We start from the raw sequence: 20,283 nt of genomic DNA, 5'->3' as shown, positions 1-20,283 counted from the left end.
CAGCGCACTCGGTCAAAGAGCGGTGGCCAATTAAGACTCAGGAGAGGCAACACTAGCCGGCTGATTGGCTCAGGCAGCCACCATTGGAGCAACCCCCGCACTCCCCTTCCTCAAATTCACACACATTTGTGCACAATCCTCAGCGGCCAGAGCATCCCTTGATGTGAAATGTAGAGCAGGCATCACAGTGGGAGACTTGCAAACATTTCACATGAAGAGGACAAATTTAGTCTTGAACAAACACAAAATGAGGGCGCACATACATTTCCCATCAAATGTGTCGTGTTATGGAACAACTAATATTTAAATCAATGAGAGCCAATGAATCAATATTTCATTGTAGAAATAAGAATTGGATTAAATAAGTAATTAATCTGTGGGAGATTCCAGGTTGGCCAATATAACCTTTGGATGTCTTTGTAAAAATCTGTTCAGTGCCACAGACCCCATGTTGGACTTAACTAGAATATTACGTCCGTCCCCTTGTGGTGGTTTTCTTGAACTAAGCACTCGGTTTAGTCATAGCAGACTTCCGAACGCAAGTCTGCCCCGTTACACCCTAATCTGACCTATCGTCCATCTCCCGATCCTATTGGTTACTGGGCATATGCGATACCCACATGGTGCCCCTTTGCTAAGGGCAGTCGTAAACAGCTTGTTACAGCTCGATCGCTCATTATTTGTCGTTTTTGCACCACTTTTTCACTGTTCTTTCTCTTTGTCTGCTTATACCAGTGCTTCTCAGTTTTTATTAGCACCCCCCCCCCCCCCCCCCATGATTGTTATTAGTACACCTCTCCATCACATTTTATCGTTACTGGGTTGCCTTTGGTAAGAGGCTCGGCAGCCTACAGTGCAGGACCACCAGGTTCATAAATAGTTTCGTCCCTGTGGCCATTACCGCGTTACAGTAAACTGCGAATCCCTCACATAATATGTGCACCGCAGTGGGTGCAGGATTTTATTCCAACAAAGCAAGACAATACCTACTCACCAATCTGGTGTCTTACGAGTGCAATCAGTTGATTGCAGTCAGATGCAGCTCATTTTAGCAGAAACCTCATTGGTTACACTATCTGTGAGCGATCGGTAGGAACAAAAACCAGGACTCACAACATCCGGACTCACAACATCCCTTGAGGAACCGTTTGGAGACCACTGGAGTTTACAATATTACCTATCACTGCTTATTGAAATGCAGTGTCTTGCTGTGAATCTCCTCCTGACTTGCTTGTTTTGTATATTCCTATTGCACAGTTGTACAGTACTCCAATTTCCATATATTATACTCAAATTTTATTATTTCATTCATATTTTTATTTTATATACTGGCAACACTGTGGGGGTCAAATACAATGGCATTTCAATCTGTATTCACTTGTGCATACCAGAATGAACCATCTATTTTATGGGATTACAATGGAAGAAACCATGAAAAAAAGTTGAATTTAAGACAAACAATGACCCTTTTTTGTTCAGCTGCATTTTGTAAAATAAGACAAAAAATAACCACAACTGGAAAATATCACGATTATACAAGATGGTAGTTCGTGCTGTGCATTACTGCCTGTCGCACCTCAACTATCAATATATCACTCAATATCAAATTCCTGTGTGGCACATTAAAACTATTTCAGCCTTTCAATAGAGTCAGATTTATCATTCTATGTGTACAAGCAGCTGAATAAAGGAAAAAATAGTCAGAGTAATCCACACAGTCTAGAATGGCTCTCCAAGCTAATCTTAATTCTCACACAGGCATACAAGGAGATCTCAGAGTAAAAGGGGTGCACAAACAGTGGCACATCTGTCGAAAATGCTTCCTCAATTGCACAACGACAACAGTCCAGAAACAGACTAGCATCTCTAAAACCTATCTGCTAGTTTTACAGTTTGTCGGTGGTGAAATGCTGCAATTCATTTTCCGTGCCGTTTATCTTCACAAGGGCCGTGGGGGTGCTGGAGCCTATCCCAGCTAACTATCGGCAGTTGGAGGGGTACACCCTGAGTTGGTTGCCAGCCAATCACATGACACAAAGAGACAAACAGACACTCAAGCACACAACCACACCTAGGGACAATATGACGGGTTCAATCAAGCTACCATATAAGTTTTAGGGATGAGGGAGGAACCCGGAATACCCGGACAAAACCCCCGAAGCCCATGATTGAACTCTTGATCTCAAAACTGAGGCAGAAGTGCTAACCACTCAGTCACTGTGCTGCTTTTAACACTGGAAGTCCCGTTTTTTTTTGTTTTTTTTTAATAATCTTAAAATAGATATTTGACTTTCCAATATATGAATTTAAAATTAAGACTTTGCCAGTAAAATGTTGTCTATTAGAGTTGTAAAGCAATAAAACAACAAAAATGAACAAACAAAAAAAATGCTGTAATGGGTCAAAATTACTTTTCAAACAGATCATGTGACTAGCACCTTAGAGACAGTCATTTGCTTTGCTTAGCTCCCCCCAAAAAAGGATTTGAGGACAGAAGGGAGGATGGCAAGATGGATATACGCAAGTTTTCCAAACCGACAACTACTGAGCGAAAACCAAGGTTTGAAAATGTGGACAGTGAAACGCCGGAGAGCCTAAATGGTGAGGGGAGTTTCAGTTTGCTCAACAAAAGACGTTAACCCTAAAAAATGATGGGAAACAAAAAACTGCTCATTTTCACCGTATTATTATAAATGTTCCTCGCTGGAATTTTCAGTCAAAACGGATGTGGCGTCTATCTCTCCACAAGGTAAGACATAAAAACGTGCAGACACACACAGCTGGGATGCCTATATGTACGAGCATGGTCTAAGCTACTATCTGAGCATATATCTTGTAAATTGACTTTATTGCTGACACTGCGTTTCGGGGTCATCAACATTTTTGCCCCCGCCACAAAAGTCAAACTCCTCCTATAGTCCTTACCATTAATATAATGTATGTGTTATGTTCCCTAATTTAATCTTCTGAAAGGGAAATTATTGTATCGTTTCCATACTCACTGGAGGGTGACGTTAAAGCGCAATCCGGATTTAACATTCAGGCGCACTTTAGGTTGCTCTTGCTTGTTCTAGAATGACGGATGTAGGAGACGATGGCCGAGCCATAATTGGATGTTAAAAGACAAACAAACCAAAAATTACAGATAAAAGCCTTACTCAGACGTAATTTCCCAAGCATTCGAAAGAAAAAATAAATAGAAATTACATATTTACCTTCCAACATTATAAGGATTTTACAAAATGTTTAAAAATTAAATTGACGTTCCCAGTGAGGGAAAAAAAGGTTTAAGACGAAACATTTGGTGTATTCTGCCATCTAGCAGTGACAAGAAATATTGCAATATTAAGAGCCACTCTTACTATATAGTATAATGAAATCGATAGAAGCTGTAATCCTACCATATTAAGAAGGAATATTGGACAATTTGAAAAGATTCAAAAACTAGTCTTTTAAAAAAAGTCTTTTTGAGCGAAAGAATAGAAGCCGTAATTGTGCCTGTCAAGAGAATCATTCAACCTAACTTTGAATTTCATGAACTACACATTACACAAATGAACGTTTGTCCATCATTCATTTTCCATGCCGCTTATCCTTTAAAAAAAAAATACCTAGAGTACTTCATTACACAGTAAAGGGCAATACAACCACTAGAGGGCAGAATATACTTTACCAGAACAATTTATCAGTCACTATAATTCACACAAAATTCAGGTTATCTATAAAACAGTGACTCTATAAGTTTGTAAATTAATGTAATTAATGAAATTCACAAATCAGTCAAAGAGGGGTTAAAATTAGTTTTTATTATTATTTGAGCAGAGGAGGGCGGGAATCCCCCGAAGAACAAATATCTCCTCATACATCATTTTCTGAGCAGTATGGGTTTGGCCACTTCTTTCCCTCTCAAATGAACGGAATGGTGGTGATTTCAAACAGTGACGTGTTGTAACACTTGGTGACATACTTGTTTTTGCATCCACAAGATGCACAAGGGTTGCTGCTGCTGCTTTTATGCCTGTCGGGAATGTGGAGACAACCTGAGATGTTTCCGCCGCAGATTTTCAGACCGGTTGCTCAAGTCCACAGAGAAGCCAAGAAATCATGACAGTATTTTAGCCATCATGGGACAGCTCACACTGTCCAAGGGGCAAAGTAAATTTATAGAGATGTATCGTTCTCACAGCTTGAGGCAGGGTAAAATTAGTCTTCTATCCACCTAATATTTTTGGAAAGTGGAAGTACGTACTGGGAAAGGGACAAATTTTGAACCCTAACCGCCAGAACCGTGAAAACCTTTCTGACGCTATGCTGCCAAAAATACAATCATCTGTAATGAACTGTATTCTGTACTTTGTCTGGTTCCGCTGTTGTGGACTCGTCGGAGGTCATCCACAAATAACTCTGTCACGGTTTCATTAGCTATTAATTCAGAAATTGGTCGTAGATGTCACATAGTTGCAAAAACCAAATATCCATTTTAATTGGAAAAACTGGCAGTGAACAAAGAGCTTAACACCCAGCACAGTGGGAATTCTTGTTTGAAGTACGATCTTCCCCAGCTTAGCCTGATTAAAAGGCAACCCTGCCTTTTTGGAGAATCTGACGAAACATCACCACCACATCTGGAAAATGGGGGATGTTGTTTGCATCATTACATTCTGAAAGCTGTCCAGCTTCCTGATGGACGCCAAACGACACGGACCAGCTGCGGATCCATTCACGTGCATGTCTTTACTAATATCTTGACCCTATAAATAAACCCAGAGAGCACTATGTGTAGTGAGGAAAACAATGCACCACAACCTAAAGGACTAAAAGCAAAAGAAAATAGAAAGCATGTCACAAAATGACATTCCTGACAAACCCCCTCCAGTATTAGCATGACATCATGTGTTTATGTCCAGAGGTTTCAAATAAATTCCAAACCTTCTAGCAGAAGGGATTCAATTTGGGCTCCACTAGTTCTTTGGAAGTTTTTCTTATCACTCAAAACATTACATTAGGCTCGATTAATTTACAATAGTCAGTGAAACCCTTAATCTTCAAAGTATTTAGAAATCGGCTATAATGTGGAAAACCAACAGATGTAAAACCACCTTCGACGTTAAAATGAGCCCGTATAATTCCCACCTCGTTGTGAGGCAACTTCCAAAGCGTTGGAGGAGCACAATAATTCAAAAAAGAAAAGCAATCACAGACAAGAAACCTAACATTCAGCCATACAAAAAAATGCCACACACCGTCTTCTCTGGCGTACGCGCTGGAGGTCGGAGAGAAGAGGCAGTCTGTGTGCAGTATTAAAGTCTTTTTTTTTTTTTCCTCTTCTATTTATTTTTGCAAAGCTGAAGTCTTTTTTGCGATGGTCCCAAAGATCAAACGATCTCTGTGACGAGATCTTCAGTTCAGACACCGCACCGGACCTCCCGTAGAAGGGAAAAGGCGCATTATCTGTCGTATCAAATAATATTAATAGTATCTTTTCCCTGTCTAATCTATAGACAGAGGAGTTTGGGGATCCTGTGCTGACTCCCATGTGGTCAACCAAAAGAGACGTTTGAACCCAGACCACTTTTTTTAACAAAAGGAAAAAAAAAACCTGTACTGGACACAATCTTTATATCCCAGGATTTGGGGAATGGGCTCTCGTTGTAGAAATGGAGGAGGTGCTCCATTTCAAGACAAAAGACAAAAACGGAGGCACATTCCCCACACCTCCCCTTGCGTCAAGTTCAAAGAAGGGATTAGAATGATAAGGTTATAGAAGGGTGGGTGCATAATGGCTATCATAGATATTGCAAGAGAGGGGGGTGAATTTGAATGGCAGGGTGGCCAGTAATGAGGTGGTATTATTTCCATGTGTTGGCTGCTTGGGAGATTGAGCGGGAGGGGATCATGTCCAACAGGTACTCTCGCTGGCGCTCCACAGAGGAGGTGGTCTTGTGGGCAGACAAGCTGGGGTTCACGTAGGCCATTGTCACGCCTGCCAGGACATAAAACGGTTAAAACCAATGCACGTGAGCTTGTTTGGCATGCATGATGATGGGATGGAGCTATACAGTCTATTAAATGAATAAAGAAGTCCATTTTATCCAATGACTTACAGTATGTTTGAAACTCTGATTCACAACACACAGACACCGATGGAGACAACATGGACGATTATCTAAACACAGCCACTATTGGGTAGGTCAGGATGAATATTATTAGTGCTAAACAGGGAATCAGTATAGGTAAGGGTGAATATAATTAGTGCTATACAGGGAATCAGTATAGTCAAGGGTGAATATTATTAGTGCTAAACAGGGAATTAGTATAGGTCAGGGTGAATATTATTAGTGCTATACATACCGATTCCCTGTTTAGCACAATGAGTGTCAAGTGAAACTGGAGTTTATCAAATCTTTTTTTCTGATTAAGATTTTAAAAATTTTCCACTGTCTTGCTGACAATGTTTTAAATTATAAATTTATTACAAAATAATCTAAAATTACAATTAAAATAATGCAATGCATTTTGAGAATAAAGAAAAATAATATAATAATTTTAAAGTTACGTTTTTTTTAATTATAGAGCAAATGACCTTCTGGTAAAGGTAATGAAACAATTATTACAATTTTATAACACTAAGAAAGTCATAGAGAAGCAGTGTATTGACTACATACTTGAACATTTTTAATGCAGGTATTGCAGATTAATGTTAAAACATTTTAGGAAATCATTAGCATGTCACCACCTAACTGGGCGTGTACTGTATGATTGAGAAGGTTGCTGGCTACACATGAACTGTTGAGATCATAATGGAATAAGTGAGATGAAAGAGGGAGAGGGGGTTAAAGTCAACAATATTAGATTTCAAGAACACTCCAGATTGACGCAATTCCCTCACAGAGTGTGATCTACCTGCATTGCTACTGCTCTTTCTCCAGGCAGTCACGTTGCCCTGGTTACTGTTGCTGCCACCAGCACTGACCTTCACCCCCTGCTGCAGGGGGCGTGCCGCGACGTGCTTACTTGGCCTGCTGCCCAACGCTGCTGCTGTCACTGCGCTCTGCAGCTGTGAGGAGGAGGTGGTGAAGGTGAAAGAGGTGCCGGTTGTGCGAAATTCCGCAGAAATTCACTTGCATGCTTAACATGCTTGCCAGCTAGGTGGCACTTACCTGCTTAATGGCAGAGTGATGGCCCGTCACAGATCTGTGCGGCATGGCGGACCGGACCTGCTTGTACTGGTGAGATGCCAGCACTTCGCTTTTTGACAGTGAATTAGAGGACGAGGTGGTTTTGGAAACTGGGGAGGCAGAGGAAGTAGTGGCCTGCTGGAGGATGCGTTGTTCAATCTCTTGCTCCTGTTGCAGCGCCTTGACAAAGGCCGCCTTCAGCCGGCTAGTGTGCTCAGCCTTCAGGGCTTTCTTTTGATTGGACGACATGCACTGGTTACACAGGATGGTCCCGGACTTCTCTTTCCTCCAGCGGGAGGTGAAATCTGTTTTACACTGGGTGCAGGTGTACGGCTCTTTGGGAATAGAGCTAGACATGCCGGCTGTTGGGCCTAGACTGCCTACAGTGGGGGAGGGGAGATATTATAACAAGTTGCAGGAACCCACAACTCACTGACAAAGAATATAAAGCCAACGCACCTCTGCCGAGCATGTCCAAGAGTTTTTGTACAACTTCCTCTAACCCCAATAAGTAGATAAACTCATTATTGGCCGCTGAAGGTAGGAAGTTGAATTCTGGGGCAGGAGGTTTGGGAGGCGGGATTTCCAGCAGCGTCTTTTCAAGCTGCTTGCGAAGGGCGAGCTTGGCGGCCGCCTGGCGACTGGCAGGCGAGTCGTTGATGCCAGAGTTGGGCGATGCTGAGGAGCCCTTAATGCCTGTTGGAGATGCCTGGACACAATAGCAGAACCCACATCAATGAGGACATATTCATAACATTCTTGTTGAAGCTTGACAGATATCAAGTGGAAAAGATTCAGAAACAACTTTTGTCATTTACAAACAGACTGAACCTCTATAGTCAAATCAAATGTCAATACAGTCTGTTAACTATTAGATCACAAAAGTCCCCTCTAAAGCAAGAATGTGCCAATTCATTACTCGAAAGTCATACAAAAATAAAATGGCATAAAAATATTTTATTATTTGTAATGAATTATATTTGATTTAATCAATTATGTTATGATAACTATGAATCAATAAAATACACTTTTAAAATGTTAAATGTACCAGCAATACTGCTCATTGTACTAATATTTTGAATTGTACTGTAGACAAATCAAATGATGACTCAATAAGATAATCAATACAAGTGGAAAAATACATTTTAATTACCCAATTATCAGACAAACGCTAAAATGAATCAACAAATATTAAAAGAATGTTGGTTCGGCAAATGCAATGTGGGTCAGTTTAAAGAATAAACATTTTTTTCTCATATCCTAAACGAAAAAGAATAAAATTGAGAATCGAATATAATGTATGTACGGTAGATGTAGATCCTGAGTCAGGATTCTAGCTACAGTCACGTCATTGTGAGCAAAGTTATTAATTTCATTTTATATTTTAACAATATTAAACCTAATTTTACATTTGTCTGACTTTAAATATAGTTATATTTGTGTTTATGAAGTTTATTAAGTACATTTTGATTGTGACACTTGAGCTTTGCACTATTTTCTGCTTTTATTGCTTCCCATAGGGAAAATGGTTTGGAGAGGCGCCACTCATAGTTTTGCTGTTTTCTCACCTGAGGGATGTTGACCAAGATATTACTGTTGGCTACATTAGCCACCCGAATCAGGCCCTGCTGAATGATCCTCTGTCCCTGGATCTGGACGTTGGGCACCGACGCCCGGGGAGCAAGCAACAGCGGAGGAGGCCCTGAGCCGCCGTGCTGCTGCTGTTGACGCAAGCTTGCGATCTGCTGGGGAGTCACAGTAACAGGCTGATTGCAGCCGATTGAGGAAGCAGACCAAACGCGAAAGGACACAAAGGCGTGAGCAGAGTTGGGATGTGCAATGCAGTACATGTGACATGAACAATCTCAGGACTTACCTGGGCACCTCTGACCAATGGGGGCATAGCAGTCTGAGAGCCGTGCTTGGACGGGACATGTTGACCACCTCGCACCAGTGGCGGCGGGATTACTGTTCCTGAGCTGCGACCCGTTACCTGCCAACGGACAGGACAAAGTTAGGTTGGACAGGGCGAAACCATTCTTTCTGCACATCTAAAACATGATCATGTTAATGTGTTAATGTTATGCGTTTATATAATCAATCCAGATCAATGTACAGTACAGGTAGTCCTCCAGGTTACGACGTATCCGACAAACATGATTTCGACTTTACAACGCCAGAGTCTCGACCTCCATTTTGTCTCCAGTCGTTTTTTTAAAGGTCACGTAACACTGTCTCGGCCGACATTTTGTCGGCAGTCTTAAGTCCACTATCTTATTTTTTTAACTTTACTAATATGACATATAACACATGTTTTTGGATAGTTATTTTGAGATTTAGGGGTCTTCAAGGGGTACCTAAAGGGTTAATTCCGATTTACGCAGAAATTTGGGTTATGTCGCCAGCGTAGGAACGGAACTCATTCGTATCCCGGGGACTACCTGTATCGTTAAACCCTTATTTTCAACTTTCTAGTCTTTATTATTGGACTTAAACTTGACTTTCATCACAGTTAAATTGACTACAACAAAACAGTCAGTCGTTCAACCCCTGCTGCACAAATTGGAGGACAATCTCAGTAGAACCATGCTTTACTGTGTACCTGTAGGGCTCCTTTGCTTGATGTAATGCTACCTCTCACCAAAGGAGGAGGATTCGCCACAGAACCAGATGCCTTGAGAATGACAGAAATTCAAATACTTTATTCAAGGTAACTCCCCAGCAGGAATCCGACAGAATCTCAGCTGACAACTCCAACATCAACTATTAATCTCCTGACCTTTTCGTATTCTGTTTTACCTTCTGAGCTGAGCTCTCCTTCTGGATCTGGCTCTGTCGTAGTTTCTTAAGCAGCACCAACTTGGCTTCTTGGAGTCGTAGCTCTTCTTTGAGGTGTTTGATGATTTGCTCCCGTTCCTCAGGAGAACTCTTCTGTATAAGGCACGAGGCAAAGCGATTAAACACAATTTATATTCTAAAAAGAGCTTGATAACACTCATACACTGGTGTTGCAGTTCTCCCACCATGAGTTTTTCTGTGTCCGCCTTGGTAAAGCAATGGCCGTTCATGAGGGGACTGGATGGTTCATTGTCAGATAGTATGATTACGTCGTCTGGTGAGGCAGGCTGGCGCTCTCTCTTTATTTCGCTGAGGGAAAACAGGGAACAATAACTATTTAGGAATCATCTTTCGGCTAAATATATTTGTGTTATTGGTTCTTTAATTTCATCACAGAATTGTTAACTAATGCTTACACTTCTACGAGAGTTTCAAGTCAAGTCACATTTATTTACCAGTATTGTAGCCCTTAATCACAACAATGTCTTGAGTGCGTCACAGAGCCACAATTGGCAAAAAAAACAGACGACATCCCCTGACTTGAACCACCTAAAAATGTAAAGAATATGAAGGTGTTCTTTGAAAACATTGTCCCAATTTGTCACATTTTTAGGGAAATTATGGCAATCCTGACTCCAACTGTCAAAAAAAATATATTTGAAATCCAAATGAAGTGATCATGTTCAACTTTGGAAGGTCCAGTCTCAGCAATTGCATTTTTACCAATCCCCACTAGGGGGCGGTATCAAATTAGTTTTGTTCACCTTTCCAATGTGGTGAAAATGTGCTCTGAGGCACACAAGAGGACAAGAACCAGGAGATCAATAATAGAATAATGGCGGCAGAGGGAGTGAGCAAGAGAACAACAAAGGCTGTCTCCACCAAACAACAACATGGTTACACATAGGTCTTCTCTCTCTCTTCCGATTTCAAATTCGAAGAAAAGTCAAAGTTGGAAGGAGACCAGGCTGATGAGGACTTAGGTGACGTAGAGGTTTGGCTCTAAGGGAATTATGCACACATAAGGTGCGACTGATTCCAACCCTGTCAAAGCTTAGGCCTGGCTCACCAAGAGAATCTCGAGGCCTCACCTCGTCCCCCCTAATTCTGTGGCCTAGTCGGACAGGGAGAGCCTCGGCCTCGGCTCTCCCCACCCTCCCGCTTGCCGACGCCAAAGTCACAAGTTGAGCAGAGCGGAGGATTGCCGGAGACACGGCAGAGGGTGACAGTGAAGGGGGGAAGGGAATACATGGCCAGGAGCCAACCTATTGTGTATACTCTCTCACTCAGTCACTCAACCAGTCGCTCCTTGGCGCACCCCTCCCCCAACACAACTTCTTCATCTTTTATGTTCACTTCTTAACACTTTGGTGAACACTTCAGTCTTCACACGCGCGTGGCTGCTAAACCGCCATCTAGGAAACAGCCACCCCAAGAGGACAAGCATCACAGGAAGCTGTAGAGAAACTAACTACACAGAGCACAGCAATCCAAAACAAACCTCCTTGACATCCTTCAAAAAGATTCCATCCTCAAATATATGTAAAATTAGCATGGCTCATAATGAGACTTTGGCCTTGAACAGCCGACGGGGCAGTTGTGTGCATTCGATAAATGCAGTTACGCTAAATTGTCCAACAATGGTGGAATTACTTGGGACAAATAGCAAAGTGGGTCTAACTTGTGATTGTCGCTGCCACTCAGTCAGGAAGAGCTCTCACACCAGGTTGGTTATGTAAGGCCCACTGCTTCTGCATGCCTCGGCTTTATGAGTGAAGCACACTATAAGCACTGCTCAATCCGTGACAGTTATTTGCAGCAACAACATATGCTTTGCATGCAACTTTAACGTCAGCCGATGAAACCGAATGGAGGCCATGGGGTTGTTGATATGTCAAACTCCTAAATTGCCAATCAACTAGAAGGAAAGTGAAGAATCCGAAAAACACTAATCCATTCATTTGAATAGTACATTATGGGCTGTGTAGTGACTAATTACACGTACGTTGAGGCCAGTTCAAAGGTGACAAACTGGGCTGAGTCAGCTCTTGGTTTCCATTTCAACTGCCATCAATTCATCACGCACGTTTATCTCTTGTCTCGTGACATCAAGCATTTGTCGGCGTGGTCATGTGACACACCCACCATTCCTTCGGGCCCCTCCCTCGTCCAACTGCTCCTTCCAATGTGGAAACCATGGCAACGGCCAGTTAGAACCAGTTTGTGACACAGTCTTCATTTTATGTGAGGAGCGAGGCAATGCTCAGGTGGGAGAAAATGGAGCCTGGGCCCCACGGGAGCATCAAACTTTTTCGCCCCCTCTTAAAAATGAGGGGCAGGCCTCACACATGCAGCCGCTCCACGACTTCCTGTTCGTCGGTCGCTTGAGTTCGTGAGGAACCTGAAACTCCAGTGGACAGCTCTGTGCTACCGCAAGGCAATGAGCTGAAATGCAAAGACTCTAATAATAACTTTATAGACAAACTCCTCCCACAGGAGGAAGACCGATCAATGTGCTGGCAACCACATCATCGTCAAGTGTCATCAGGAAATGTTCATGTATTCTCGATTATAGGAGTTCTATGTTTTAATGGAGACATAATGTACACAAAGAAATGTATTAGTATGAATGATAGCATCATACGACATGCAGTCCTTCTTACCTTTTGGATGTGCTCATATCAACGGGTTCGTCCCCCGTCTGCACCTCCACTTTGATCGTGGCCTTCACCTCCCCAGTCTTTAGGATGCTGGCTGCTAGCTTTGCCGATTGCTCAGTCTTCAGCATGACGGCCTCTGCTTCCATTCCATCCTGGTCCAGGGGGATTCCGTCAGAGTCCCCTTTTTCCAGTTTGACCCGTTTGGAGTCCATGTCTACCGTGTTGTCCCTCTCCATGGCCCTTTTTTGGCTGCGCGTTTGTCGCACCGCCTCCTCTGACATGGCTGCTCTCAACCTGAAGAAATGGGAAAGGTAAGTCAGTCAGTGATATGTAAAATCATTACCATTAGCTAACATTACACTAAACCCATACCTGTAACTACTGTAAGTACTGAAAGAGCGCAATCATGAGTTCATTTTAACATCACCTCCATATCTGTCTTTTAAAAAAGGCAGTTTCCTCACCAGTAAGCAAGATATCAAAGCATATCATGGCACGCCAAAGAAACAATACAAACAGTAAGATCCCTATAGGCAATCTGACTGGAAGCTCAATAGGTACTCTCTTTCACTGATTCCATGACATAATTGTTTTAATCCATAATCCATTCCTTTTTTGTCTCTTTCCAATGCAAATCCCAAAAAATAAACACATTCATACTAAAAAAAACATTTGTAATTGCGTTAATGTTGCATTTTTGAGAAAAATTCCAGAGGTGCCAATAATTTCGTCCATGACTAAGTGTATGATTGCCAATCCATGACAAATTACATTGCTCACATCTAGAATTTTAATCAGCAGGAAAAGAATGGTACTTTCCGCTATTAATGACCATAATTATATATATATATAATGTTACCCAATGGCTTCCGTTTAAGTCCACTTTTGGACTTAAATAGAATTTTTTTCCCCACAAATTAATATTTTTTGTTCACTATCTTTAAAAAAAAGTTGTAAAAACCAGTGAAAATGTTTTTTTAAGAGTGTGTTTCGAATAATCACAATAACTAAGCTTCAGTGAACTTGTACTGTACTAAAGGCAAGCAAAAACCCAACAGTCTAGACAGGAATACCTTTTTTTTAATTAACAAGTGCTGACAAGCATGAAAAATTAACATTTTAAGCAGATCATCGCAAACAGTCTGACTGACACTATGAATTACATACATCAGTTTTAATGTAATGTTTTATTCACAGAGATTTGAGGAAACGGTTTACCTCACTACTTTCAATTACAAGCTGAGAACGTCAGTTTATCATTGAAAGTCATTATCATACTCAGATATTCTTGCTAGGAGACTGACATGTTTGCTAAAACATCAAACATTAAAACACCCAACAAACATCTCTGGTGTTAAAGGGATCTATAATTAATTGTTTGTGCTGCGCTTTGACTTAACAGTTAACTGTAAAACTACATATATCATGGACAATGAAAAGGTAGACATAGTGGAATTTTTTTACGCGTGAGGTTTTTTTTTTCCGTGGGTAATCATCCTGCATTTTTCCCCCTTGGAGATTGATAGTGCTCCATTTAGTGGATACATCCAGCCTTAAAAAGCACCCTGCAGTATAGTGACATCTTGTCCTAGTGCCAATGCCCCAGATGCTGACCTAAATCTCTTTCAATAGCCAACAGTAAGATGATGAAACCTACTTCTCACATAACCTATTACACAGCAGAAACACTGCAACATTTAAACTCAATCCCATTGGGACAGCTGATGCAGACATATCTTCAACTCTAGGTATGCCCCCACCAAAAAATAAGTCAACATGGTAAAACGACTGCAGCATTTTTGTGCCCAAAAGGATCTCAAGATCCTGATGTGACATCTTCACAGCATTGTGTGAGACTACCCTAAGATTAATTCAAAGATAACGACCATACAAATTCATTCAAACGAGTCTCACCGATTGTTCATTTAACCCACTATTCCAACCCAAAGTAAAAGCCATACTTTAGGTAGGAGTACATTACATTGACAGGTTTCGGAATGTTCAAATGACATTCCAAACTCCAAAGCATGTCAACCCAAATGAAAAGTAGGTGTTGTCAGTGTGTCAACAATGTCTGAAATATGTAAGGCCTAAACCAGATGCCAAAAATATACAAATGTTTTTGAATGCTTTCTCTATTTGCAAATAAAAATGAAAAAAGAATCAGAAAATAGTCAATGCTTGAAACAATTTCACAGAACAAAGTTTAGACTGTTTGCATGAGCGCGCGGCATTAAATGGAACTTGCCTGTTTCACAAAAATAATAGATGTGCTTAGTTGTTACATCCTTCAACTGAAATGGTACAAACTGGATTCTGAATATACAGTGAATGATTCAAAAGGTGTCCAAAATGATTGGCTAAAACGGTGTCACTAGGAACAGCTGTGGGCAGGTCAACACCAATGTGGCTCTGCTGGTCCCAGAAGAGAGGATGCCATCCTGATCCATCAGTTAGTGCTGCTAAGCAACAAGTGCAGTAAACAAAATTGTTGTACACGCATGTGAGGTTAGTGTGCTACACTTGAGAGCGGTTCAATGGTTGTGTACAACGGGGTGAGATGGTTGCATCATTACGCCTATCACTCCCAGGAGTTTTCTATATCTTGTCCCTCGGTTTCTTCACGAGCTCAGGAGGCTTGTGGTGTGATGTGAGCTCTTCACTCATCACCTCTAGTTTGTAGGAAACTTAACTATGTCTCTCACTTTCTCACAGAGGTCTACAATGTCAAAACATCATAAGGTATACATAAGCCGAGATCTTTCCGATAAGTATTAATTATCCGTCACCAAAGATAGTTGATTAAGTTAATAATAATCATTTTTTCAAGTCCATGCCTATTTAAATACTTCGCTGCCGTTGACAGCAAGGGACTTCCAATCCATTTGAACTCGGAGGAACCTGCTACGGGAGGACCAGTAGGGCTGTTGCGAATGACATATTTGCCTAATCACAAACATTGGTCATATTAACTAATAAAGGTGTGCAAAATTGTGTGCAATTCTTAGATTATTCGCTATACGGCTACACATCCAAATTCCGATTATTGAAATATGCCAGGTAAAGCAGACACAATCAGTGCGGTCTTCAGGATGCAGTTAGGAACGGACCGAGAGTAAACATCATGCTCAACTCATGCCGCTAGATAAAAAACAATAATAACTGACTGCGGCCTACAGCTGCTACAAACTACGCCCATATAATGCTACGGTAGACATCACATGTATATAGAACTAGATGCCAAATGATAGGCTCGGCGGCGTTAGCACATGTACATAGAACTTGATGCAAAATGACAGCCTCGGCGGCGTTAGCACATGTATAGAAAACTAGATGCGAAATGACAGAATTGCCGAGGTTAGTAAACAGCCACCATCTTAAAGCAGTAGACTTCTCTGGAAGGCTGTTGTAACAAAACTTCAGAGCGAACCTAATTAACTTTTTATCTAAAATGCTTCCAAATCGGCAAAATCTTTAAATGATGAAACAGTTTTAAAACTTTCACATGTCGAATGCAGAAGTGAAAATTATGGTATAATAGGAGACATTTTAACAACTTTAACGGTTGATTCACAACATTAAATTAATTTAAAGTAGTTTAAAGCTGCTGCGGACTTGAGTATTTTATTTACTGTTTTGAACTGTTAACTTACTACTACTACTACTGAAATACAGTAGTAGTTTATTTAAGCCTGAGAGGAATTTTGAACATTTTTTGTAACTAATGTACGAAACATTAAAAGCAGCTAATAGCTGAGGGAGGGGCATAGATAATCGATTTATAATTTAATCGTAGCCTCTGATTTGTAATAGAATCATTAGGTGCCCCAAGATTGCCACTAGAGATGTCCGTGATCGGGATGCCGATCAATCGGGTCCGATCACGTCATTTTCAAAGTATCGGAATCGGCAAAAAAATATCGGACATGCCTTTTTTCAATATATAAATATATATTTTAATTAAATGGTTTTCTAATTGTATTTAACGTTACAGACATAATATGTTACACTCATCCAGAGCCTTTAGTTTAGGCTTAAGGTAGGGTTATCAAATTTATCCCGTTCACGGCGGTAATTATTATTATTATTTTTAAATATATCACGTTGAAATATTTAACGCAATTAACACATGCGCCGCACGAACCACTCACGCATTGTCGCGTTCAATCTGTTATGGCGCTGTTTTACCTATATATAGCGCTAAAAGGCAGCGTAAAATGAGTAAAGTGAATTTTGGCAGCCTTCGGAGCCTTTTTTTAATTAGCTAAAGCCTTACAACCCCTCTCCCTACGATTAGAAATATCGTGGGAAGCAATGTGGGGAAGAAAGGTAGTAATTGATCTTTTTCTTAACACCCTGTGTTATTTCCCAACGCAGAGAAGATATATCAATTGGTACCACTACGCACAGTCATGGTTGCACTTCCCATCATGCATTTGGGCAGAACAGTTAAATGGCTACAGTATCATTTACTGAAAGCTCAGCAAATACACTAGATGGCAATATTTAGTCACAATATACAAAGTCACATTTATCCTTTAAGAATTACAAGTGGATCCCTCTCACAGAATGTTAATAATGTAAATGCCATCTTGAGGATTTATTGTCATAATAAACAAATACAGTACTTATGTATATGTACTGTATGTTGAATGTATATATTCGTCCGAGTTTTATTCATTTTTTTCTTAATGCATTGGCAAAATGTATATGAAAAATTATCGGGAATGATTGGAATTGAATCGGGAGCAAAAAAAAAAGCAATCGGATCGGGAAATATCGGGATCGGCAGATACTCAGACTAAAACGAACGGGACCGGATCGGGAGCAAAAAACATGATTGGAACAACCCTAATTGCCACCGCTATTAAACAAATATTTTTCACATTTGGTATTACCATCTTTTTTCTCTCCGCCCCCCTTTGTGACCACCTTTGACTGAAATGAATAGAAAAGAAATTCAAACAAATTGTATATCCCAAAAGTTTAGTTTTATTTACTCTGAATCTGACGTCAACGTTCAGCAACGCACACGCGGCAGCAGACATCCAGCAGTCAAGGCACTGCCATCATCTTTGTTATTATGATACTTTAATCCCTGTGGGAGCGGTCATCACGGCAGCTCCAACTTTTGTCTCAAAACCACGCATCACTTCATCGTTTTGGACACATTTCGGCTTCATAGCGAAAGACAAAGGAAAGCCCCCAAAATCGAAGAAGCGTTCTGCAAACTTTGTCAGGCAAACAACGATCCTCAAGCAATGTTTGGAGTCCAGGCACCTGGTAATGAGAGTATTTTTCTAATCTGTGCACTTCATTTTTGCACTTTGTTTAATTTATCACTTTATGACTGAAAAGTTGAGTCAAAGATTTTAAGTCTGACCCGTTACCTCTCCTGTGCATTGTTCCTTAAAGGGTTTTTGAACTAACACGCTGAAATCCTGCACTTTTGCAGTTATCTTATTATTTCTTGACTTGACTTCTTGACAATTAAATTGCTCTTCTTTATTGAACAGCATTGTTTTGGCAGCCATTTTAATTTTCATTTTAGTCTTTTGGACAAAAACACTTATTAGTCTTAGTCATATTCTAGTCATTTAAAAGTTGTTTGTTGGTTTGTTTGTTTGTCTAGTTTTAGTAGACAATTCTCAAAATGTTTTCATCTATAAACTTCAAAAGTTTTAGTTGATTTTTTTCTCTTTTGCCGAAACATGTCGGGTAAATAAAACAACATAAAACAATTGTCTGGGATGAAAGATAAATTCAACTAATCTATAAGTGTAGACAAAATGACTTTAATGCAACTTAAAAAGTTTTAGTCCATAAATAAATAAATAAATAAATGGTTCCCAACAATTTCGAAAGAACATGACAGACGAGCACATAACTGTAGAGTCTACAAGGACGTCACCATTTTCATGATAATGTTACACTCAGCAGGAAAACAGCACATTATTTGCATTTAATTAAACTCAACTGGACGCCATAAACTGTATGTAAAATGGTTTCCAAGAGTTTAAGAAGACACATAATCACTGCACTAAATGCTAATCCTAATGCGAACGCTATGCTAACACTAAAAGTTAGTTGTGTGTGTGATGATCACCCAGCACAGACCTTTAAAGGCTAAAGCAACATGGCATATCTAGCCAAGATAAGAAAGCAACACTTACCAAGCAGCACCTGACACATATGTTTCACAAAAGGAGCCTGGAATGACGCAGGCTTGTGTGCGGGGCAGGGGGATTGGGGGAAGGCGCAGCACGTCACATGAGTGACACGACCAAACACTGCTAAATGCGTGCTACTACACATACAATAAGAAAATATCACACATTGTGAATTCATGACGGAAACTATGGCGAATTTTCATCCCGTTTGCGTGTTGTCAGACGACAACTGGCATCAATCTCATTCTGTTTTCGTCGCCCAAGACACGTTTTCAGCGCGCCATCGTGATGTCATTGTCATGAAAAAATGGTTTGTTCGCGAAATATTTTTATTATCATCATCGTTGACGAAAACAACATTGGTGTGCAGTATATGCAATATTAACCCCATAATATCATAGTAGCATATAATGCCGAGTGGGAAAAAATAATATATTCATCAATCACGATTATTTCTTTGACCATTAATCATTACCAGGAATTCCTAATCATGGCAACCCTAAGGACCATCTCTTGACTCTGAACTGTAGAACAAAACCAAGAAATACGTAAAAATTGTTGACGATAAATATGTCCTCCGATTCAAAGTAGTTCTTGTTCATCAATTCAAAAGCCACTAATCACAATTTTTAAGTGTCAGGCCAACCAGTCAATGGCGGCAACAGCACAGCCCGGGCCTGTAGCCACTCATTTTGGGACCTAAAGGTAACATTTACTTATATGTGGGCTGTACCCAGTATGGTGTTGATCACTCTGTCCTGATTTATTTCTTGCGCTTAGTTAATCATGGGAAGATAACCCTGCCCATAAAATACAATCACAATATTTGGTTTTAAACAAAGGCAATTAAATAATTTTCCCAAATCGTTCAGCCCTTCTCCTGGTGGGTGATGGTCTAAACTGTTCATTTAGTTTATAAAATTATAGATTAAAATTGTATTAGAATTCAGTTGCAGAAATTATGTTCCTGTTTTCTTAATTTTATGTTTATTAGTTAACACGCCTAAACAGGACAATTTCAAGTTTAAAATTTAAATCCACGGTATCCTGACAAACACAGATTGAGATCTGTGTTGTTTCTTCTCACAGTCTGCTTTGGATGTACCTCGTTTCCCTTAGACTAATTAGACTTAAGTGCCGAGCAGGCTATTAATAAAGACAACTGAGGAAAAGGGAGAGAACAAGCACTCTTTTCTGCGTTGATGTAAGCAAATATACTTGTAATTATTTTGAGCTAACTACATTATCTGGAGTCAATCTTTTCTTTAAATCATGCTGCCTGGATTAAATTCCCAAGATTGGCGTTTTGTGTGTCAAGGTAAAATGCATCTTTTCCCAATGAAAGCAAAAAGAAATCTCCTGACCTGGTTTGACACTACGGTCTCCTTCCTTTTGTGTCCAGCACAACAAGGAAAGAAGATCAATGGCAACAGCTCA

General features: G+C 40.4%; 1 protein-coding gene across 1 annotated transcript in view; it reads right to left on the bottom strand.

The window, feature by feature from the left end:
- Window positions 1-3,767: 3,767 nt before the first annotated feature.
- gatad2ab (GATA zinc finger domain containing 2Ab) overlaps window positions 3,768-20,283 on the bottom strand; it is a 41,744-nt gene continuing 25,228 nt past the window's right edge. Inside the window, exons 2-11 of the mRNA XM_057841563.1 lie at window positions 12,680-12,970; window positions 10,202-10,325; window positions 9,978-10,109; window positions 9,781-9,852; window positions 9,055-9,171; window positions 8,747-8,944; window positions 7,638-7,887; window positions 7,161-7,558; window positions 6,904-7,057; window positions 3,768-5,983 (exon numbers count right to left, since the gene is read on the bottom strand). Coding sequence (XP_057697546.1) covers window positions 5,850-5,983; window positions 6,904-7,057; window positions 7,161-7,558; window positions 7,638-7,887; window positions 8,747-8,944; window positions 9,055-9,171; window positions 9,781-9,852; window positions 9,978-10,109; window positions 10,202-10,325; window positions 12,680-12,957 — 1,857 coding nt within the window. The 5' untranslated portion in view covers window positions 12,958-12,970 and the 3' untranslated portion in view covers window positions 3,768-5,849. The remainder of the gene's footprint in view (window positions 5,984-6,903; window positions 7,058-7,160; window positions 7,559-7,637; window positions 7,888-8,746; window positions 8,945-9,054; window positions 9,172-9,780; window positions 9,853-9,977; window positions 10,110-10,201; window positions 10,326-12,679; window positions 12,971-20,283) is intronic.

The sequence above is a fragment of the Corythoichthys intestinalis genome, chromosome 7, assembly GCF_030265065.1.
Source record: "Corythoichthys intestinalis isolate RoL2023-P3 chromosome 7, ASM3026506v1, whole genome shotgun sequence".
NCBI lineage: Eukaryota > Metazoa > Chordata > Actinopteri > Syngnathiformes > Syngnathidae > Corythoichthys > Corythoichthys intestinalis.
The sequence above is the reverse complement of the archived record's forward strand: the minus strand, read 5'-3'. Positions and strand labels throughout refer to the sequence as shown.